This window comes from Panulirus ornatus, chromosome 3, assembly GCF_036320965.1.
Source record: "Panulirus ornatus isolate Po-2019 chromosome 3, ASM3632096v1, whole genome shotgun sequence".
Taxonomy (NCBI): domain Eukaryota; kingdom Metazoa; phylum Arthropoda; class Malacostraca; order Decapoda; family Palinuridae; genus Panulirus; species Panulirus ornatus.
This window is the reverse complement of record NC_092226.1, coordinates 19011663-19036372: the sequence shown is the minus strand read 5'-3', so window position 1 is coordinate 19036372 and position 24710 is coordinate 19011663. Positions and strand designations below refer to the sequence as shown.

At 40.5% G+C, this 24710-nt stretch overlaps 1 protein-coding gene across 3 annotated transcripts in view; it reads left to right on the top strand.

Annotated features, from left to right (window-relative positions):
* Positions 1-24710, top strand: part of LOC139761086 (probable cytochrome P450 49a1) — a 78042-nt gene that overhangs the window by 5585 nt on the left and 47747 nt on the right. For 2 of the 3 annotated variants that reach the window (XM_071684942.1, XM_071684950.1), the window contains exons 2-3: positions 10685-10907; positions 19260-19500. In XM_071684942.1, coding sequence (XP_071541043.1) covers positions 10685-10907; positions 19260-19500 — 464 coding nt within the window. Of the gene's footprint in view, positions 1-10684; positions 10908-12381; positions 12442-19259; positions 19501-24710 lie in introns of those variants that run through there. The other variant, XM_071684960.1, reaches the window with a different exon arrangement.

Genomic DNA, 24710 nt, shown 5'->3' with positions numbered 1-24710 from the left:
CATACACACGTACATACACACGTCCACACACGCAAATATACATACCTACACAGCTTTCCATGGTTTACCCCAGACGCTTCACATGCCTTGATTCAATCCACTGACAGCACGTCAACCCCTGTATACCACATCGCTCCAATTCACTCTATTCCTTGCCCTCCTTTCACCCTCCTGCATGTTCAGGCCCCGATCACACAAAATCTTTTTCACTCCATCTTTCCACCTCCAATTTGGTCTCCCTCTTCTCCTCGTTCCCTCCACCTCCGACACATATATCCTCTTGGTCAATCTTTCCTCACTCATTCTCTCCATGTGCCCAAACCATTTCAAAACACCCTCTTCTGCTCTCTCAACCACGCTCTTTTTATTTCCACACATCTCTCTTACCCTTACGTTACTTACTCGATCAAACCACCTCACACCACACATTGTCCTCAAACATCTCATTTCCAGCACATCCATCCTCCTGCGCACAACTCTATCCATAGCCCACGCCTCGCAACCATACAACATTGTTGGAACCACTATTCCTTCAAACATACCCATTTTTGCTTTCCGAGATAATGTTCTCGACTTCCACACATTTTTCAAGGCTCCCAAAATTTTCGCCCCCTCCCCCACCCTATGATCCACTTCCGCTTCCATGGTTCCATCCGCTGACAGATCCACTCCCAGATATCTAAAACACTTCACTTCCTCCAGTTTTTCTCCATTCAAACTCACCTCCCAATTGACTTGACCCTCAACCCTACTGTACCTAATAACCTTGCTCTTATTCACATTTACTCTTAACTTTCTTCTTCCACACACTTTACCAAACTCAGTCACCAGCTTCTGCAGTATATATATATATATATATATATATATATATATATATATATATATATATATATATATATATATATATATATATTACGTTCAATCTCAGATTACCATGCTTACAATTTGTGATTACTAGTTGTATGTTAAGGGGGAGACAGTTTTCCAATCGTGCTACCCCGTCTCAACCTTATGTATATATACCATGTTGTTTTTTCCTCTGTACACACACACACACACACACACACAGCATGGCGCTGGGATCCCGCATTCCGTTCTTGTTTAGCCTCGCACGTTCCATTTTCACCCGGGAGAGTTAGTCATTCGATCAAGACAAACGTAAGAGTGGAGTGTTTTAGACGTGGAATATTGCCTATTGATTATATTTTTGTGTTGTAGTTGATATTTTTATGTAATTTTCACACTATCTCGAACTATGGAAGGGAAATGCCTCAAAGAAATCTGTTTTCAAAATGAGGGGAAAGAGAAGTGCTTTTTCAAAGACGGTAATAGCAAAGCCATGGGTCTGCTTTGCCAGTTGTGTATATTACAATTCAAATAATCAGACTTGCAGACAACGTCATCTGACTTCAAACCACAGAGATATTGATAAAGAATTCCCTTAGGTTTCTCAACGTCGCACGTCAAAGGTGACTTAATGTAAAAGGCAACTGGATCAGCAGCCTCAAGTTTTCGTTAGTTTTGTGAGCTCATCAGAGAGAGTAACAGTAGCCTCCAATCAGTTAGCTTGAAACATAGCGAGAAATAAGAATCTAAAGGTGATTATATAGAGATTTGCTTCACTGATGTGATTTCAATCGTAGCACTAGAAAACAGGGTGTCCCGCCACACAGGCCGGCCCGCCCCGGAGGGAGAGAGTGGGGAGGGGAGTTATCACGATACACAATTGAGCACAGAATTTTCTATCTAAACAGTGAAACTCAATCTCAACTTCAGCCGTGTGGTTATTGGAATATAACTTTAGATGAGTTGTCTGTGTGTGCAGGATAAATCTCAACCATCAGATTTTGTTCGTCCTGTGTCAGATGACGTGGATATCGGAGAATTCATGGAGACTGTCGCGGAAGGAAAGAACACAAGATACAAAACAGGCACTGATGGTGGTTGCAGAGCACAATTTGCCTTTATAAAAGCTTACTGCCATTGCAACAGATGGTGCTCCATCTCGTCTCTGTGTGGATGTGTAATTGATTTAACTGGAATTTGTAAATATGATGCAAGATTATATATATATATATATATATATATATATATATATATATATATTTTTTTTTTTTTTTTTTTTTTTTATACTTTGTCGCTGTCTCCCGCGTTTGCGAGGTAGCGCAAGGAAACAGACGAAAGAAATGGCCCAACCCCCCCCCCATACACATGTACATACACACGTCCACACACGCAAATATACATACCTACACAGCTTTCCATGGTTTACCCCAGACGCTTCACATGCCTTGCTTCAATCCACTGACAGCACGTCAACCCCTGTATACCACATGACACCAATTCACTCTATTTCTTGCCCTCCTTTCACCCTCCTGCATGTTCAGGCCCCGATCACACAAAATCTTTTTCACTCCATCTTTCCACCTCCAATTTGGTCTCCCTCTTCTCCTCGTTCCCTCCACCTCCGACACATATATCCTCTTGGTCAATCTCTCCTCACTCATTCTCTCCATGTGCCCAAACCATTTCAAAACACCCTCTTCTGCTCTCTCAACCACGCTCTTTTTATTTCCACACATCTCTCTTACCCTTACGTTACTTACTCGATCAAACCACCTCACACCACACATTGTCCTCAAACATCTCATTTCCAGCACATCCATCCTCCTGCGCACATCTCTATCCATAGCCCACGCCTCGCAACCATACAACATTGTTGGAACCACTATTCCCTCAAACATACCCATTTTTGCTTTCCGAGATAATGTTCTCGACTTCCACACATTTTTCAAGGCTCCCAAAATTTTCGCCCCCTCCCCCACCCTATGATCCACTTCCGCTTCCATGGTTCCATCCGCTGACAGATCCACTCCCAGATATCTAAAACACTTCACTTCCTCCAGTTTTTCTCCATTCAAACTCACCTCCCAATTGAATTGACCCTCACCCCTACTGTACCTAATAACCTTGCTCTTATTCACATTTACTCTCAACTTTCTTCTTCCACACACTTTACCAAACTCAGTCACCAGCTTCTGCAGTTTCTCACATGAATCAGCCACCAGCGCTGTATCATCAGCGAACAACAACTGACTCACTTCCCAAGCTCTCTCATCCCCAACAGACTTCATACTTGCCCCTCTTTCCAGGACTCTTGCATTTACCTCCCTTACAACCCCATCCATAAACAAATTAAACAACCATGGAGACATCACACACCCCTGCCGCAGTCCTACATTCACTGAGAACCAATCACTTTCCTCTCTTCCTACACGTACACATGCCTTACATCCTCGATAAAAACTTTTCACTGCTTCTAACAACTTGCCTCCCACACCATATATTCTTAATACCTTCCACAGAGCATCTCTATCAACTCTATCATATGCCTTCTCCAGATCCATAAATGCTACATACAAATCCATTTGCTTTTCTAAGTATTTCTCACATACATTCTTCAAAGCAAACACCTGATCCACACATCCTCTACCACTTCTGAAACCACACTGCTCTTCCCCAATCTGATGCTCTGTACATGCCTTCACCCTCTCAATCAATACCCTCCCATATAATTTACCAGGAATACTCAACAAACTTATACCTCTGTAATTTTAGGGAGAATAAAAAGATGTTCTGGAAGGAGGTAAATAGGGTTCGTAAGACAAGGGAGCAAATGGGAACTTCAGTGAAGGGCGTAAATGGGGAGGTGAAAACAAGTAGCGGTGATGTGAGAAGGAGATGGAATGAGTATTTTGAAGGTTTGTTGAATGTGTCTGATGACAGAGTGGCAGATATAGGGTGTTTTGGTCGAGGTGGTGTGCAAAGTGAGAGGGTTAGGGAAAATGATTTGGTAAACAGAGAAGAGGTAGTAAAAGCTTTGCGGAAGATGAAAGCCGGCAAGGCAGCAGGTTTGGATGGTATTGCAGTGGAATTTATTAAGAAAGGGGGTGACTGTATTGTTGACTGGTTGGTAAGGTTATTTAATGTATGTATGACTCATGGTGAGGTGCCTGAGGATTGGCGGAATGCGTGCATAGTGCCATTGTACAAAGGCAAAGGGGATAAGAGTGAGTGCTCAAATTACAGAGATATATATATATATATATATATATATATATATATATATATATATATATATATATTATCCCTGAGGATAGGGGAGAAAGAATACTTCCCACGTGTCGTAGAAGGCTGCTAAAAGGGGAGGGAGCGGGTGGCTGGAAATCCTCCCCTCGTTTTTTTTTTTTTGTATTTTTTTCTTATTTTCCAGAAGAAGGAACAGAGAAGGGGGCCAGGTGAGGATATTCCTTCAAAGGCCCAGTCCTCTGTTCTTAACGGTACCTCGCTAACGCGGGAAATGGCGAATAGTATGAAAGATATATATATATATATATATATATATATATATATATATATATATATATATATATATATATATATACTTTTTTCTTTTAAACTACTCGCCATTTCCCGCGTTAGCGAGGTAGCGCTAAGAACAGAGGACTGGACCTTTTTTGGAATATCCTCACCTGGCCCCCTCTGTTCCTTCTTTTGGAAAATTTTAAAAAAAAAAAAGAGGGGAGGATTTCCAGCCCCCCGCTCCCTCCCCTTTTAGTCGCCTTCTACGACACGCTGGGAATACGTGGGAAGTATTATATATATATATATATATATATATATATATATATATATATATATATATATTTTTTTTTTTCAAACTATTCGCCATTTCCCGCGTTAGCAAGGTAGCGTTAAGAACAGAGGACTGGGCCTCTGAGGGAATATCCTCACCTGGCCCCCTTCTCTGTTCCTTCTTTTGGAAAAAAAAAAAAAAAAACAAGAGGGGAGGATTTCCAGCCCCCCGCTCCCTCCCCTTTTAGTCGCCTTCTACGACACGCAGTGAATAAGTGGGAAGTATTCTTTCTCCCCTATCCCCAGGGATAATATATATATATTATATATGTTATATATTATGCTTTGTCGCTGTCTCCTGCGTTTGCAAGGTAGCACAAGGAAACAGACGAAAGAAATGGCCAAACCCACCCATATACAGTACACATGTATATACATACACGTCCACACACGAACGTATACATACCTATACATATATATATATATATATATATATATATATATACACACACACACACACATGTACATAATTCATACTTGCTGCCTTCATTCATTTCGTCACCACCACGCCACACTTGACAACCCCCGCATGCCCGTGAGGTAGCGCTAGGAAAAGATAACAAAGGCCACATTCGGTCACACTCAGTCTTTAGCTGTCATGTATGATGCACCGAAACCACAGCTCCCTTTCCACGTCCAGGCCCCACAAAACATTCCATGGTTTACCCCAGACGCTTCACTTGCCATGGTTCAATCCATTGACAGCAAGTCGACCCCGGTATACCACATCGTTCCAGTTCACTCTATTCCTTGCACACCTTTCACCCTCCTGCATGTTCTGGCCCTGATCGCTCAAAATCTTTTTCACTCCATCCTTCCACCTCCAATTTGGTCTCCCACTTCTCGTTCCCTCCACCTCTGACACATATATCCTCTTTGTCAATCTTTCCTCTTTCATTCTTTCCATGTGACCAGACCCCTTCAAAACACCCTCTTCTGCTCTCTCAACCGCACTCTTTTTATTACCAAACATCTCTCTTACCCTAACATCGCTTACTCGATCAAACCACCTCACACCACATTTTGTCCTCAAACATATCATTTCCAACATATCCACTGTCCTCCACACAACTCTATCTATAGCCCACGCTTCGCAACCATATAACATTGTTGGAACCACTATTCCTTCAAACATACCCATTTTTGCTCTCCAAGATAAAGTTCTCACCTTCCACACATTCTTCAATGCTCCCAGATCCTTCACTGCCCTCTACTCCCAGATATTAAAAACACTTCACTTCCTCCAGTTTTTCTCTGTTCAAACTTACCTCCCAATTAACTAGTTCCTCAACCCTACTCTACCTAATAACCTTGCTCTTATTCACATTTACTCTCGGCTTTCTTCTTTCACGCAGTTTACCAAACTCAGTCACCAACTTCTGCAGTTTCTCACCCGAATCAGCCACCAGCGCTGTGTCTTCAGCGAACAACAAATGACTCACTTCCCAAGCTCTCTCATCGACCACAGACATACTTGCCCTTCTCTCCAAAACTCTTGCACTCGTCTCCCTAACAACCCCATCCATAAACAAATTAAATAACCATGGAGACATCACGCACCCCTGCTGCAAACCGACATTTACTGAGAACCAGTCACTTTCCTCTTCCTACTCGTACCCATGCCATACATCCTTGATAAAAACATTTCGCTGCTTCTAGCAACTTACCTCCCACACCATATAATCTTAAAACCTTCCACAAAACATCTCTTTTCACTCTATCATATGCCTTCTCCAGATCCATAAATGCTACATAAAAATCCATCTGCTTTTCTAAGTATCTCTCACATACATTCTTTAAAGCAGACACTTGATCCACACATCCTTAAAAACTTCTGAAACCACACTGCTCTTACCCAGTATGATGCTCTGTACATGCCTTTACCCTCTCAATCAATACCCTCCCATATAATTTCCCAGGAATACTAAACAGACTTATACCTCTGTAATTTGAACACTCCCCTATCCCCTTTGCCATTATACAGTGGCACTTTGCATGCATTCCTCCAATCTTCAGGTATCTCACCATGAACCATACATGCATTGAATATCCTTACCAAACTGTCAACGATACAGTCACCCCCTTTTTTGATAAATTCCACTGCAATCCCAGAAATGACATGGGTTAGTGAAAGTGAATGAGCTTAGAAGAGCAACTTGTGTGTGGAGATACCTGGAGAGACAATGAAGAAAGGGTAAAAGTGAGAATAAACAAACCGAGAGGAGAGGACATGGAATGGAAGCTAATTATGGATGCATTGCTTATGAGTACAGGAGAAGCATGTAACATGCAGAAGGTGGGATGCAGCTGTGTGAAAAATGATAGTGAGTAGTGGAAAGAGGAAGATGAATTGCTAATTAAAAAGAAAAGAGAGGTATATGGTGTGATAGTGGAGTGAATTGGTTCAAAGCCTTCTTGTAAAGATGAGAGTAGGGCAGTTTGCATGACAGTTTTGCATGACTTTTTTTAAGGAGTTTGGATATTGTTGATATTCACAATGAAATGTCATAGAAGAAAGGGAAGTTGGGTGGCTAGGAGGGTTTCAGGATGGGTTTTCTGTTGGCACGGTTCCAGATGTTTGGATGTTGTTGTTTAGTGAGGAGTGATTTAAAATATATTTGAGAGCTTGGACTGCAGTTAGGCCGAATTGCTTATGGATCAGTATTAGGGAAGCTCTTTAAGGTTTTGAATATATCATTGGAAGTGAAGGATAGGTCAGCAGTTGTGCCATTGTGAAGTTTGTGTTGGGTTTTTCAAGACTATCTCGTTAGATTGTGGTTGATGTATTGCTATTTTTAGGGTAATGTTTCTTGAGTATGTGAATGTTCTGTGGGAGAAGGGATGTTGTTTGTTTAGGTTAGAGGTATTTCATGTGCAGTTGCTGGAGTGGTTTGATTGTTGTGCATTATGCTTATACCTGGAACCCTTTTATCAGCCATCCCAAAAGGAGAGAATTAAGTGCCAGCTACCCTGCCTAAGAATTGAACTGTAACACATGTGAGTTTTACATTACTGTGCTGATTATTATACCATGGAGGCTCATTCTTTGTGTTGGGGACAGTGTTGGGGAGGGAACTCTACACTATTGAGGCCCACTTTCTTAAAAGTTTTATTACTGGCATTTTCATTGTTTTTGTGTTCAAATTCCCTCATGATTTACACCGTTCATCCATCTTTGTACTATTTTGTACGTCATGTACTTTTTTTTTTTTTCTTTATACTTTGTCGCTGTCTCCCGCGTTTGCGAGGTAGCGCAAGGAAACAAACGAAAGAAATGGCCCAACCCCCCCCATACACACGTATATACATACGTCCACACACGCAAATATACATACCTACACAGCTTTCCATGGTTTACCCCAGACGCTTCACATGCCCTGATTCAATCCACTGACAGCACGTCAACCCCGGTATACCACATCGCTCCAATTCACTCTATTCCTTGCCCTCCTTTCACCCTCCTGCATGTTCAGGCCCCGATCACACAAAATCTTTTTCACTCCATCTTTCCACCTCCAATTTGGTCTCCCTCTTCTCCTTGCTCCCTCCACCTCCGACACATATATCCTCTTGGTCAATCTTTCCTCACTCATCCTTTCCATGTGCCCAAACCACTTCAAAACACCCTCTTCTGCTCTCTCAACCACGCTCTTTTTATTTCCACACATCTCTCTTACCCTTACGTTACTCACTCGATCAAACCACCTCACACCACACATTGTCCTCAAACATCTCATTTCCAGCACATCCATCCTCCTGCGCACAACTCTATCCATAGCCCATGCCTCGCAACCATACAACATTGTTGGAACCACTATTCCTTCAAACATACCCATTTTTGCTTTCCGAGATAATGTTCTCGACTTCCACACATTCTTCAAGGCCCCCAGAATTTTCGCCCCCTCCCTCACCCTATGATCCACTTCCGCTTCCATGGTTCCATCCGCTGCCAAATCCACTCCCAGATATCTAAAACACTTCACTTCCTCCAGTTTTTCTCCATTCAAACTCACCTCCCAATTGACTTGACCCTCAACCCTACTGTACCTAATAACCTTGCTCTTATTCACATTTACTCTTAACTTTCTTCTTCCACACACTTTACCAAACTCAGTCACCAGCTTCTGCAGTTTCTCACATGAATCAGCCACCAGCGCTGTATCATCAGCGAACAACAACTGACTCACTTCCCAAGCTCTCTCATCCCCAACAGACTTCATACTTGCCCCTCTTTCCAAAACTCTTGCATTTACCTCCCTAACAACCCCATCCATAAACAAATTAAACAACCATGGAGACATCACACACCCCTGCCACAAACCTACATTCACTGAGAACCAATCACTTTCCTCTCTTCCTACACGTACACATGCCTTACATCCTCGATAAAAACTTTTCACTGCTTCTAACAACTTTCCTCCCACACCATATATTCTTAATACCTTCCACAGAGCATCTCTATCAACTCTATCATATGCCTTCTCCAGATCCATAAATGCTACATACAAATCCATTTGCTTTTCTAAGTATTTCTCACATACATTCTTCAAAGCAAACACCTGATCCACACATCCTCTACCACTTCTGAAACCACACTGCTCTTCCCCAATCTGATGCTCTGTACATGCCTTCACCCTCTCAATCAATACCCTCCCATATAATTTACCAGGAATACTCAACAAACTTATACCTCTGTAATTTGAGCACTCACTCTTATCCCCTTTGCCTTTGTACAATGGCACTATGCACGCATTCCGCCAATCCTCAGGCACCTCACCATGAGTCATACATACATTAAATAACCTTACCAACCAGTCAACAATACAGTCACCCCCTTTTTTAATAAATTCCACTGCAATACCATCCTACCCTTTCTAATCAACCCACCTCCCACTCTTCTCATGCCACAAGCATCTTTTGCGCAATCCATCACTGATTCCCTAAATACATCCCATTCCTCCCCCACTCCCCTTGCTTCCATTGTTCTCACCTTTTTCCATTCTGTACTCAGTCTCTCCTGGTACTTCCTCACACAGGTCTCCTTCTCAAGCTCACTTACTCTCACCACCCTCTTCACCCCAACATTCACTCTTCTTTTCTGAAAACCCATACAAATCTTCACCTTAGCCTCCACAAGATAATGATCAGACATCCCTCCAGTTGCACCTCTCAGCACATTAACATCCAATATAGTATATATAGTATATTTTATAGTATATTTTACTTAGTTTCTTGCCTTTACTTCAAAATGAGTCATTGCTGATTTCAAAGAGCTGTTCATTATCATTCCTGTAAGTATGATTCAGACACTTGAAAGCTGTGTTGATGAATCTATTCTTTCTCCCATTCTAGTGTGGGCAAATCCATGTACAGTATATTGCCATTTTATGCAGTTTCTCCTGTCATCAATACAGGATATTATTATTTTTAAGATTAAGTTTGGGGATTCTTTCACTTGTCTTGAGTTAGTTTCATTTATTAAATGCTTGTATTCTTTAAGGCAGGATATGAAATTACTGTAATGAAACCTATTATTAGAATGCATACATATTTTTCTTTTTGTTGTAATGAGCTAATTTGTGGAAATTGTAGGATGTTCAAATTAGATTGTGAAAGTAGGCCTCATGCCAGTTAGAATTACCGTGGTATGCCATACACTTTTAACATGTAAAGGAACAGTTTTTGTCTGTGAAATATCAACATAAAGATGTTCAGCTTTCTTCTCTTACAAATTTGTTTTACAAGATTTTGTTCGACTGAAGAAAATGGAGTAATGATATCTTGATATATGCCATTGCTTGAGAATTGTTTGTACATGTAAGATACAATAGAAATTTTCTTCATTTTGTTTGATAACAGAAAAAGGCTTGGAGTAAGGAGAATCACACCCATCTTTATTTCATTGAAGTGAGATATGGTATCCAGAAAAAAAATAAGCATCTGTTTAATGATTAGCAATACCTTAGTTTTAGTTATGTTATTCTTGCAGGTGATGTCGAGTGGAGTGAAGTGTGGGATAAAGCAAACCATATGGCAGTCACAACTTCCATCTTCACAAACTTTCACCACCACTTTTGCACCACAGCTAGTTGCAGCAACATCAGCAGAAACTACAATAAAGCAGCAGAAAGCAGTAAGATCTACATGGGAAATCCCAGGACCACGATCATATCCCCTTGTGAAATCTTTACCTTACATTGTCATGGATGAGTGTAAGTAAGCTTTAGTGGGTAATTTATGATGAAATTTTTTATATAACGTATCTAGATACTTTTCTGAATGTGAGGACGATACTATTTTCATAGTGATTGACATGCCATGGACAAAGCAAGCCCCAATCAGAGGCCATCTCTGGTGAAAGAAAAAAGGAAAGGTAGAAATTGATTAGGGCACCACAGGAAGTATATAAAAGTAAATACCAGAGGAAGGGAGTGTAGAAAGTAAAGGCTTGTGTCACACTGTGTCAAGTGCTTTGAAGATGTCAAGGGCTATGACAGAAGTTTCAGAAAAATCCCTAAGAGAAGAGGACCATATATCACCAGCAGTCCGAGAACTGCAAAATAGGTACTTGTGATCAGAAGGAAGTGAATGGGATTCTAAGTCATAAAGAAAGTGAGAGTTAAAGGAACATTTAAAAGATTTTGTAGATAGCAGAAGTGAGAGCAATGAGGTATTTGTTAGATGGGTAGAGTGGTCCACTTTCTTAGGGATGTGCTGCACACAGTTATGCTTCTAGAGGCAAAATAGTTGAGCAAAGATTGAGCTAACTTAAAAGCATAATTCTTTTGAACTCAAGGATTTATGCTATCGAAACCATATACCTTGTCCACCTAGAGCTGGTAGAGTACTTGGAAGACTTTATGTGAGGAGAATATAAGTGATGGCATAGGTTCAGTGGGAGAAGGTGGAAGAGGAGCATTGGAAACAGAATCAACCAAAGATGAGTTAAAGTAGGATGAGGTACCAAAATGAGTGGTTTTACTAGTTAGAGAGGTACCAAAATGAGTGGTTTTACTAGTTAGAGAGCTAGCAATAGATTGTTCAGGTTAGAATAGAAGAGGAAAGATTGAGTGTTACGTGTTTACATGAGAATGTCAGACAACAGGAGGCCTGATTGGCCCACGCCTGGATTGTCTGAAAAAGAAATTATTTAACTTGACAAGAAAAATTTGATTTCGATCAGTACTTTTTTAAGCTATCGCCAACTCCCCGCTGCTGCACATTAGCCTTCTAGTGTCCCTGTTACCTCTGTCGTTTATACTTTTATTTCTGGTGTTTTTCTCAAAGTATACCCAAATTTATAAGATATTTGTCTAAATGACTTTCAAAAGTATTTGTAGTCTTAGCATTCACTACGTCTGATGGTAACTTATTCTAGTGCTCAACACGCCTATAAGAGAAGAAGCTTTTTCCCACATCCGTGCTACATCTTTTAGCTCTTGAGTTTTATTCCATTTGTCCTAGTAAATGTATCTTCTTGTAGTTCGTAAAGATACTTGTGGTCTACTTTATCGAACTTGTTCAGAACATTGAACCCGGATTAAGTCACCTTGAAGGCTACATTTTTTAAGGGTGAAGAGATCCAATCATTTTAGCCTCTCTTCATATGCCAGATTTCTAAGGGATGGGATCAATTTTGTCGCACAGCTTTGTATTTGCTCTAATTTTTCCTCGTCTTTCTTATAGTTTGGGGACCAGAACTGGAGTGCATTTTCAAGGTGTGGTCTTACTAGAGAATTATAAAGTGTGAGTATTGTTTCTGGTGTCTTATAATTTATATTCTTAGCTATGAAACCTAACATTTGGTTACCTTTTCTACTTGCTGCTTGACACTGTTTAGTGTATTTCAAATCGTTGCTAATGTCAACTCCAAAGTCCTTTTCTTCATTTACTTTAGTTAGAGAGTTCCCATGAAGTTTGCAGTTGTAACGTATATTCTTGTCTCCAAAGTGCATTACTTTACACTTGTCTGCATTAAACTTCGTTTGACATTTGTCTGACCACTCTGCTAGTAAGTTAAATCTCATTTAATCACTTCACAGTCCCACCTGTTTATAGCTCCACCTCCTAGTTTAGTATCATTAGCAGATTTGGAGATCTTAGATATGAGATTGAGTTTTAGGTCATTAATGTATATTTTGAAAAGAATTGGGCCTCGAACTAGCCCGTGGCACACCACTTGTTACATCTAATCAGTCTGAGGCATCGCTGTTTAATGGTTAACTACACTCTACTTTCTTCCGATAAGACAGTCTCTGATCCATGTAAAGAGTTCTTCAATGATTCCGTGTGCTTTGAGTTTATGTAAAAGTCTCTTGAGATACTTTATCAAAAGCCTTTTGGAAATCTAAATATACTACATTAGACCAGTTTTTTGCCCCAATTCTGATAAATAACATTAGAAAAATTCAAGCAAATTCGTCAGGCAGGATGGTCTATAACGGAAACCATGTTGGTTGTCCGTTATAATTTTGTGTTCTAGAAATGTGACACGCATGTAATATATATATATATATGTATATATACGTATTCCCTGCGTGTCGTAGAAGGCGACTAAAAGGGAAGGGAGCGGGGGGCTGGAAATCCTCCCCTCTCTCTTTTTTTTTTTTTTTTTTTTTTTTTTCCAAAAGAAGGAACAGAGAAGGGGGCCAGGTGAGGGTATCCCTCAAAGGCCCAGTCCTCTGTTCTTAACGCTACCTCGCTAATGCGGGAAATGGCGAATAGTATGAAAGAAAAGAAAAATGAAAGAAATGTGACAGTTTTATCTTGTGTTAGTTGATAGTGCATGAGAGGGGCACCTGGAGGGATGTCTGGTCATTATCTTATGGGGGTGAAGGTGAAGATTTGTGGGGGTTTTCAGAAAAGAAGAGAGAATGTCGGGGTGAAGAGAGTGGTGAGAGTAAGTGAGCTTTGAAAGGAGACTTGTGTGAGGAAGGATCTGGAGAGATTGAGTGGAGAATGGAAAAAAGTGAGAGCAAATGACGTAAGGGAAGTGGTGGAGGAATGGGAAGTATTTAGGGAAGCAGTGATGTCTTGTGCAAAAGATGCCTGTGGCATGAGAAGGGTAGGAGTTGGGCAGATTAGAAAGGGTAGTGAGTGGTGGGATGAAGAAGTAAGATTGTTAGTGAAAGAGAAGAGAGAGGCATGTGGATGATTTTTGTAGGGAAGTAGTGCATATGACTGGGAGATGTATGAAAGAATGAGGCAGGAGGTCAAGAGAAAGGTGCAAGAGGTGAAAAAGAGGGCAAATGAGAGTCAGGGTGAGGGAATGTCATTGAATTTTAGCTAGAGTAAAAATGTTTTGGAAGGAGGTAAAGTGCGTAAAACGAGAACAAATGGGAACATCGGTGAAGGGGGTTAAAGGGGAGGTAATAATTAGTAGTGGTGAAGTGGGAAGGAGATGGAGTGAGTATTTTGAAGGTTTGTTGAATGTGTTTGATGATAGAGTGGCAGATATAGGGTGTTTTGGTCGAGGTGGTATGTGAAGTGAGAGGGTCAGGGAGAATGGTTTGGTAAAGAGAGAAGAGGTAATGAAAGCTTTGTGGAAGATGAAAGCTGGCAAGGCGGTGGGTTTGGATGGTATTGCAGTGGAATTTATTAAAAAGGGGGATGACTATGTTGACTGGTTGGTAAGGATATTCACTGTATGAATGGTTCATGGTGAAGTGCCTGAGGAATGGCAGAATGGATGCATAGTGCCATTGTACAAAGTCAAAGGGTATAAAGGTGAGTGTTCAAATTACAGAGGTATAAGTTTGTTGAGCATTCCTGGGAAATTATGTGGGAGGGTATTGATTGAGAGGGTTAAGGCATGTACAGAGCATCAGATTGGGGAAGAGCAGTGTGGTTTCAGAAGTGGTAGAGGATGTGTGGATCAGGTGTTTGCTTTGAAGAATATATGCGAGAAATACTTAGAAAAACAAATGAATTTGTATGTAGCTTTTATGGATCTGGAAAAGGCATATGATAGAGTTGATAGAGATGCCTTGTGGAAGGTATTAAGTGTATATGGTGTGAGAAGTTTTCATCAAGGATATAAGGCATGTGTAAGAGTAGGAAGAGAGGAAAGTGATTGGTTCCCAGTAAATGTCAGTTTGCGGCAGGGGTGCATGATGTCTCCATGGTTGTTTAATTTGTTTATGGATGGGGTTGTTAGGGAGGTGAATGCAAGAGTTTTGGAGAGAGGGGCAATTATGCAGTCTGTTGTAGATGAGAGGGCTTGGGAAGGGAGTCGGTTGTTGTTAGCTGATGATACAGCACTGGTGGTTGATTTGGGTGAGAAACTGCAGAAGTTGGTGACTGAGTTTGGTAAAGTGTGTGAAAGAAGAAAGCTGAGAGTAACGTGAATAAGAGCTAGGTTATAAGGTTCAGTAAGTTAGAGGGACAAGTTGATTTAGAGGCAAGTTTGAATGGAGAAAAACTGTCGGAAGTGAAGTGTTTTAGACATGTGGGAGTGGATTTAGCAGGGGATGGAACCATGGAAGCAGAAGTGAGTCACAGGGTGGGGGAGGGGGCGAAGATTCTGGGTGCTTTGAAGAATGTGTAGAGGGTGAGAATGTTATTTCAGAGAGCAAAAATGGGTATGTTATATGGTTGCGAGGTATGGGCTATAGACAGGGTTGTATGGAGGAGGGGGGGATGTGTTGGAAATGAAATGTTTGAAGACAATATGCTGTGAGGTGGTTTGATCGAGTAAGTAATGAAAGGGTAAGAGAGATGTGGAGTAATAAAAAGAGTGTGATTGAGAGAGCAGAAGAGGGTGTATTGAAATGGTTTGGTCACATGGAGAGAATGAGTGAGGAAAGATTGACAAAGAGAATATATGTGTGAGAGGTGGAGGGAACGAGGAGAAGTGGGAAACCAAATTGGAGGTGGAAGGATTGAGTGAAAAAGATTTTGAGGGTGAAATGCTTGCAGGGAATAGAGTGAATTGGAATGATGTGGTATTTTAGGGTGGACATTCTGTCAGTGGATTGAATCAGGGCATGTGAAGCATCATGGGTAAACCATGAAAAGTTTTGTGGGGCCTGGATGTGGCAAGGGAGCTGTGGTTTTGGTGCATTACACATGGCAGCTAGAGACTGAGTGTGAACGAATGTGGCCTTTGTTGTCTTTTCCTAGCACTACCTTGCGTGCGCAGGTGGGAGGGAAGTGCCATTTCATGTATGGGGGGGTGGCGACGGGAAGGGATGAAGGCAGCAATCATGAATAAGTACATGTGTATATGTCTGAGTATGTATAAATGCATGTTTGGGTGTTTATGTATATGCATGTGTATGTGCATAGGTTGGGCCATAATGCGGGAGACAGCAACTAAGTATAATAGAATATAATAGATAATCAATATTTCCATTATTTTACCTATCACTGATGTAAGGCTAACTGGGTGGTAATTCAAGGCACACTTTTTGTATCTTTTTTTATATATAGGAGTAACATTGCTAGTATTCCAGTCAGTTGGCACCTAACCATCCGATAGAGATTTGTTGAATGTTTTTGTTATGGGGTATGTCAGCTGTCTCCTGACCTCCTTTAAAAGTTTTGGAGCTAAGTTATCTGGGTTGTTGGGTTTGTTAGGATTTAATTGGCCCAGGTATTTAAGTGCTTCAGAGCTCTTTCTTTCTCTAACCTACAGCTCTTCTTCACCAGATCCTTGAAACATTTTCATTGGTTATGATATTCGAGATGTTTTTTTCAATTGTGAATACAGAGTTAAAAGAATAATTTAGTAGGGTAGCCATTTCCTTGTTGTCAGTAGTTAGTGTGTCATGTTCATATTGTAATTGTCCAATTCCTTCTTCTACTGTCTTCCTTTGTCTTATATATGTGAATAAGTATTGGATAATTCATTAGGATTATTCCTAACTTTGAAGGACGTCCTTTTTTCTTCGTCGCACTTACTCTGTCGTATGACCCTCTTACACTCCCTTTGGATTTTGATCAATTCCTGGCGATTTTTATCGGTTCCCATTGATTTGAATTTCTTATGTTTTCTTCTTTTGGCAAAATAGTCCTTCCACTCTCTTATTCATCCATGATGGTTTCGAAATATTGCTAGTTCTCTTTGTAATTCATGGAATGTGTTTATTTTCATTCTTGAATAGTGTGTTTTTAGAATTATTTCACATTTCCTCTATTGTGTAAACATTAAGAAGTTTTGTCCATGTAGTACTACGAATTTCTTGTCTAATGTTTTCAAAATTTGCTTACCTGTAATCTGAGATCAAGAGTTTGTTGTCATTTATTTCATTATATAAATTTATCTCTAATCTAATCAAACTGTGATTGCTGTTTGACAAACTCTCGCTGCTTCGAAAGAGTTGATGAAGTTTGTGTCACTGGTGAGGACAAGATCAAGAATGTTTTTACCTCTAGTTGTTTTTTAATTAACTATTCTAGAAAAGCATCTTCAATCAGTTTTGTTAGTGTCATTCCCTCTTGGTCAGCTGTTAACGTGTTCCAGTTTATGTTTGGACTGTTGAAGTCTCATACTATTATAACATCTTTATTGTATATTATAGTTTTGATTTCATTGTATGATATCTTATCTTTGTCATCTTTTTGCTTAGGAGGTCTGTAAATAACATGAGACATAGTTGTGAGCTTGTTGGTAATGTCAATATAAAGAGTCGTAATTGTGTGTGTGTGTGTGTGTGTCTACTTTGCTTATCTTAATAGCACTTGGAATGTTGTCAACTCCACCACCTCCACTGTGCAAGCGATCTTTCATAAATAGTTTTTATCTGGGTGTTGCTAACTCAGCTATTAAGTGTCTATTCTCAGAGTTTCTGAGATTGCAATAATGTTTGGTTTTCAGTAACTGCATATGATATAAATTCATCATGTTTCATAATGATGTTCTGGGCATTTGCTTTTTGGTTATGGGCCAAAGAGATTTGTCAGTAGAAGTCAAGTCAGCACACTTTCTTTTTGTACTTTGACTTTATAAAGAACAGCTTTGCAGTGGTTCCGAGTGTAATTAGAAGCTGAATCGGTTTCAGGAGAAGGTATCAGAGTAGGAGCAATCAGACCATGATTATGTGGAAAAGATATAGAAGATAGGATGTAGGAATCCAACCCAGCCTAGATAACCTGTGCTATGCATGCAGCACAGCATGAGGCTTCTTGTTGAGAGAAGCAAGACTCATCCAGGGGAAAGTCAGTAATGAAGCTGTCCAAGGATGACCAGTGAGCTCTCCTGAAGAGCCAAAGTTTGCATTTTTATTGGAGAATAGAGGGTGAGCATTCCTAAAGTAACAGAAATGTGCTTGTGGTCAGAAAATCTTGAGGGGGCAGAAGTAATGCATGAATAGCAAGAGGTGTCAGAGGTAAAAAAGAGGTCAAGGGTACTGAAAGAGTAGTTGTGATAGTCGAAAACTTGAGTAGGTTGTTTAATTTTTTCCAAATTGTTTAAGAAGGTAAAAGAAAAAGCCTTGGCTCCTTCAGCATTGTCCCAGTTAGATCCTATCCAATCCTAGTCATATTTATTGAACTCTCCCTGGATAGAGGGGTCTCAGCACATGAATATGAAAAAAGCAGACCAAAGTGGAAAAGTCAAGTATCAGAGAGTTGTACCTACGATGAGGAATGAGGGTGGGTGAGATGATGCGAACACTGAAACAAGGTAATGGAGAATAGGAGCCAGATAGCAAAGAAAAGATGTTTTTATACAACAGTAGGCACACACTCTACCCTTGGAGTGGGAATGATGATGCAGATTACAGTTGGAGATATGAAAGTGCAAAAGAGAAGCATCCTTGGACGTTTGAGCTTTAGAATGAAGAAAGAAGGTTGGATTTAAGACTGCCAGTGTTACAGAAATGAATAGAGAAATAGCCAGGTATCAGAGATTTGGCTCTGGAAGTGGAGTTAGTCCCAGTTGCATGATGCCAGTGTTACAGAAATGAATAGAGAAATAGCCAGGTATCAGAGATGTGGCTGTGGAAGTGGAGTTAGTCCCAGTTCCATGATGGCAGTCAGTGGGCTCTGGGATCCACCCAGACCTTCTTGACTGATGGCCCACCCTCAGATTGGTGCCAGAGAATCAGCAGACAGTTTTTCTACCGTAGAGTTTTGGTAAGTAAAGGTAGGGAAAAAGATGACAAGGAAATATGTTGTCAAGTGCTGTTTTGAGAAAGAGAGGGTGTGAGATTGAGTTAAAATACCAGAAACCCATAAGCAGATGAGTCAAAGGATGAAACAGACAGCAATCTATGCCTGAAAGAGGGTCATTGACAAACACTGGAGATTTGGCTTTGTATGCCAGCACCACTTAACTCCTGAAACCCAGGCAATACTACTTCCGTGATCAGTATTTAGCTGCCACACCCTATACTCACTCCTAGATTGGGAACATTAGGTATCTCCTACTGTACTTAGAATATAATAGAATGACTTATGTGTGCTTATGCAGGTTATAACTGACCAATTAACTTTACTTCTCTGAAATCTCAGATCATAGGCCATTTTAATTCGTTTGACTACAATCCATTCCATTAGAGGTTTTGTGGTTGCAATCATGGTGCCAGTTCTAGAAGTTATCATACAATTTCTTTAATTTTCAGTCTCCCTTCCTGGCAATTTTCACCTCTTTTTCCAAAAATTGATGAAGAACTACGGCCCAATTGTCAGGCTTGAGAATCCATTTACTCCGCCAATGGTAGCAGTGGTTCGTCCAGATTATGCCGAGGCTGTGATCAGAGCTACAATGGAAAACCCCATCCGAAAAGCCTTTCTTTCTCTCAAAAAGATACGGGAAGAAGCTGCTGACAATTACTTTGAGAGGAAAACTGGAATACTGGCAGAGTAAGGAAGCAGTTAAGTGTTCACACACACACACACACAAAGAAGGCAATGGAGGGTAACACTAACCCTGTTAGTAAAAGATAGCCTTAGATATCAAGAAATAGTGGGGGATGGCCTGTTCAGACAAGGTATGATAGGCAGAGTAATTGTGAGGAAGAAGTGCATAATGGTTTTGATATTCTGTGATACTCCAAAGAATCACAACAATCCAGAATAAATGCATAATGATGGTAGTGAAGGAACAGTCAGGATGGTATGTGAAGTAGGAAAACACTTGCTTCTTAGAGATGGTAAAGGATTGATAATGGGGGATTTTAGTAATAGAGATGGGGGAATTTGGATTTTCATGGTAATAGGAAGTCATGGAGACAAATTTTTGTAGTGTACATTGGAAAATTTCCTCTACCAACATGTCATGGAGCATACTTGTATGAGAGAGCCTGATACGTCATACTTGCAAGATTTTGTCTTCATACCTACTAGCATGAACAGTGACATATTATAGATGATATGTAATGCTAATGTTTGACTGTGTGTGGTAAATGGGGACATTAAAGAGTGGAGGTGAGACAAGATGTAAAGAGGCAATATGGTAATGGAAATTACATAAACCTCTACATTCTCAGTGGTAAGGAAGATTGGGAAACAGAGTTCAGTAGCAAGGAACAAGGGCTTTATGAATTTTATGGTGAAGGAGTAGGTATATGGATGCCTTGAGCCTCAAATACAGAAGGAATGATAAGTAAGAAGGAAGGATTGTTTAATAAAAGATGCCAAAAAGGAAAGGAGCTTCGAGGTGTGTATTGGTAAAGATACAGACAACACTCCAGACAGCTATGATTTGGAAGGTTTAAGAGGGCAAGGAATGAGCATATCAGGATAAGAAAGTAGGAATAAAGAAACTTTGATATGAATGTTGAATTCATCAGGAGTCATTTAAAAACTAGATAATCAGGCTGAGAGATGCAGAGGGAAGAATTGAGGAGGAGGATGTTAGGATATATGAGGAACTGAATAACAAGTTCAACAGTGTTTTCTCAGTGGAAGATGTTAATGACCCAAAACCATTAAATGAAATAGGGCGGTTTTAAAAATCATTGGGAAATCAAGAAAAGATATTAAAAGAATGCTAAAAGGTCTTGACTTATACAAAGATTATGATCCAAATGAAATTTCTCCGTGTGTTGCAGATGTGTGTAAATATGCTAGATAAACCACTTGAAATACTGTTCAAGATGTCATTGGATAGAGGCAAAGTACTGTGGAAATTGAAAAGGGCAAATGTCATACCTGTCTATAAGTAAGGAAACCAGGAACATGCTCTAATGTACAGACCAGTCTCACGAATGAGTGTTGTGTGTAAGGTTTGTAAAAGGTAATTAGAAACCAAAGTAGATGACTTTGTATAGGGAAGACATTGCCTAAGTTTGAGACATCAATGTTTTAGGGAAAGGAGGTCATGCGTAAGCCACCTCTTTGGGGTTTGTAAGAGAATGAGCTCATTCGTAGACAAAAGTGAAGACTGGATGAATATTTTTGTATCTGATTCACCAGAAAGCATTTAGCTCTGTACAGTATTGGAGGCTGCTCAAGGAGCTGGGCCACCTAGCAGGAATAAACTGGAATTCCTTTTATGGATATATTATCTTGGTGGATGGGTAGACAGAATGCTTATTAGATAATCCCTCTCCAAATGGGTTGAGGTAACAGCAGAATGTCACAGGGCTTTGTTTTGGATCCAGTACTCTTCTTGATATATGCAGATGACTTACCTGAAAGTACAAACTCTTACATAAGTATTTTTTGCATGATGTAAAGGTCATGAGGGACGTGAAAAGCAAGGAGGATTGCATCAGCTTAAAGAGGACTTAGACAGACCCTAATATTAGTCTGATATTTGGATGATGAAATTCAACCTGAGCAAATGTAAAATAATGAGTATGGGACACAGAGAAAAGTAGCCTCAATATGATTATTATTTAGAAGGAAATAACCTCAAGATTCTGTGTTTTTATAATCAATTGGAAGTTAACATTGACCTTAACCTGTTGCTAGAGTTTTGCATGAGAATAGTTAGGGAAGCAATCTATTTGCAAAAATTAGAATAGCTTTCAAGTACAGTATATGGAAAATGAAATATTTAGCAAGCTGCTCATCTCCTATGTCTGTCTATCTATCTGTCTATATCTCTGATGCCTGTTCCCTGCAGGAACTCCCATCAAGGGGTGGCCACCACAAAAGAGTCTCCACTTATCCCTGTCCTTACATGCCTTCCTCACACACACCATTCCATGCATTCTTCCACCTTTTCTTTCCCTCCAGTATTCCTTCGCCTTATTTGTCCATGTCGCAGATGGTCTTCCTCTCGCACCAACCCCTTTGATTGTACTATCATACTTTCTCCTTCTAAACTCCCTGTCTTTCATTCTTTCCACATGCCCAAACTATCTCAAGTATTACATTTCACCCATTCTGCCACTCCATAATTCATTCCCTTTGCGTTCCCTGCCATACCATGTCCCCCATACACCCCTTTATTTCTTTCTTCATTCTATATAGTCACACCACATGCTCTTTTCTGATAGGTCATTTTCACAGTCTGGATTCTTGACCTCTGTGTCTCATTCCGTGTCCATTTTTCAGCTATACAGGTTGGAGTTGGGAGGACTATGCTGTCCCTTAAGCCTCTCTTCACTTCCATTCTCACTCCTCTACCCTTCACTATTTTATTAAGGGACCCAAAGACTCATCTACAATGTATTGTGCTCTCCTTTATCACCAAACTTACCCAAGACAGCTCGTAGATACTAAATTCTCTCTTTTCTTCCAGTCTTTTCCCCCTCATATCCAACGGACAATTTGGTACACTTTCTTCTTGCACTCTATATGGTTTTACAAAATCTATACTTTCACTGCTTCCTTTCACATACCATCACTTTACTTTTACTTGCATTTACCTTCAATCACCTACAACTGCACATATCAAAAAACACTGTTACAACCTTCTACAACTCCTCTTCACTCTCAGCAAATAACACAGTATCGTCTGCTAACAGGCTTTCCACTACCACCATATCTCTGCCACACTCCATGTCTGCACCCCTTTTCCCTAGTTTTGCTTTCATCTCTCCCATATATATGTTAAAAAGCCATGGTGATATCACACCTCCCTGCCTCACACCTAATTGTATCCCCAAACTTTTGCTCAGCTTTCCATCCAGTCTTACGCATGCATTTGCTCCTTTGTAGAAGGGTTTTACACCATCCAACAGTTATCTCCCTACACCATATTATCTCAACACATCCCATAAAGCCATTTCACTTGACTCTCTGTCACATGCTTTCTCCAGATCCATAAAAGCTGCATACAACTTAATATTTCTATATGTTACTCCTACGATTTTGCCAAAAGGCAAGGCCAGCACTAGCACATAGCACTCACCACAAGGAAGTCTAGAGCTATGAAGAATGAGTTGTGTGAGTTTTCTCAGGTGTTATATGGGACAAGGAGAGACCTTATATTTGTAGACAGAATGTCACTACCTTTAGTAAACCAAAACTTTATTTAAGTCTATTTATCTGTGTCTTCTTTTCTGAAAACCCATACAAATCTTCACCTTCGCCTCCACAAGATAATGATCAGACATCCCTCCAGTTGCACCTCTCAGCACATTAACATCCAAAAGTCTCTCTTTCGCACGCCTGTCAATTAACACTTAATCCAGTAACGCTCTCTGGCCATCTCTCCTACTTACATACGTATACTTATGTATATCTCGCTTTTTAAACCAGGTATTCCCAATCACCAGTCCTTTTTCGGCACATAAATCTACAAGCTCTTCACCATTTCCATTTACAACACTGAACACCCCATGTATACCAATTATTCCCTCAACTGCAACATTACTCACCGTTACATTCAAATCACCCATCACTATAACCCAGTCTCGTGCATCAAAACCACTAACACACTCATTCAGCTGCTCCCAAAACACTTGCCTCTCATGATCTTTCTTCTCATGCCCAGGTGCATATGCACCAATAATCACCCATCTCTCTCCATCAACTTTCAGTTTTACCCATATTAATCTAGAATTTACTTTCTTACATTCTATCACATACTCCCATAACTCATGTTTCAGGAGTAGTGCAACTCCTTCCCTTGCTCTTGTCCTCTCACTAACCCCTGACTTTACTCCCAAGACATTCCTAAACCACTCTTCCCCTTTACCCTTAAGCTTCGTTTCACTCAGAGCCAAAACATCCAGGTTCCTTTCTTCAAACATACTACCTATCTCTCCTTCTTTCACATCTTGGTTACATCCACACACATTTAGACACCTCAATCTGAGCCTACGAGGAGGATGAGCACTCCCCGCGTGACTCCTTCTTCTGTTTCCCATTTTAGAAAGTTAAAATACAAGGAGGGGAGGATTTCTGGCCCCCCACTCCCGTCCCCTCTAGTCACCTTCTACGACACGTGAGGAATGCGTGGGAAGTATTCTATCTCCCCTATCCCCAGGGATAATAAATATATTATAGATATAATAAATATGTTGGGGTGAAGAGGGTGGTGAGAGTAAGTGAGCTTGGGAAGGAGACTTGTGTGAGGAAGTACCAGGAGAGACTGAGTACAGAATGGGAAAAGGTGAGAACAAAGGAGGTAAGGGGAGTGGGGGAGGAACGGGATGTATTTAGGGAAGCAGTGATGGCTTGCGCAAAAGATGCTTGTGGCATGAGAAGCGTGGGAGGTGGGTTGATTAGAAAGGGTAGTGAGTGGTGGGATGAAGAAGTAAGATTATTAGTGAAAGAGAAGAGAGAGGCATTCGGATGATTTTTGCAGGGAAAAAATGCAAATGAGTGGGAGATGTATAAAAGAAAGAGACAGGAGGTCAACAGAAAGGTGCAAGAGGTAAAAAAGAGGGCAAATGAGAGTTGGGGTGAGAGAGTATCATTAAATTTTAGGGAGAATAAAAAGATGTTCTGGAAGGAGGTAAATAACGTGCGTAAGAAAAGGGAGCAAATGGGAACTTCAGTGAAGGGGGCTAATGGGGAGGTGATAACAAGTAGTGGTGTTGTGAGAAGGAGATGGAGTGAGTATTTTGAAGGTTTGTTGAATGTGTTTGATTATAGAGTGGCAGATATAGGGTGTTTTGGTCGAGGTGGTGTGCAAAGTGAGAGGGCTAGGGAAAATTATTTGGTAAACAGAG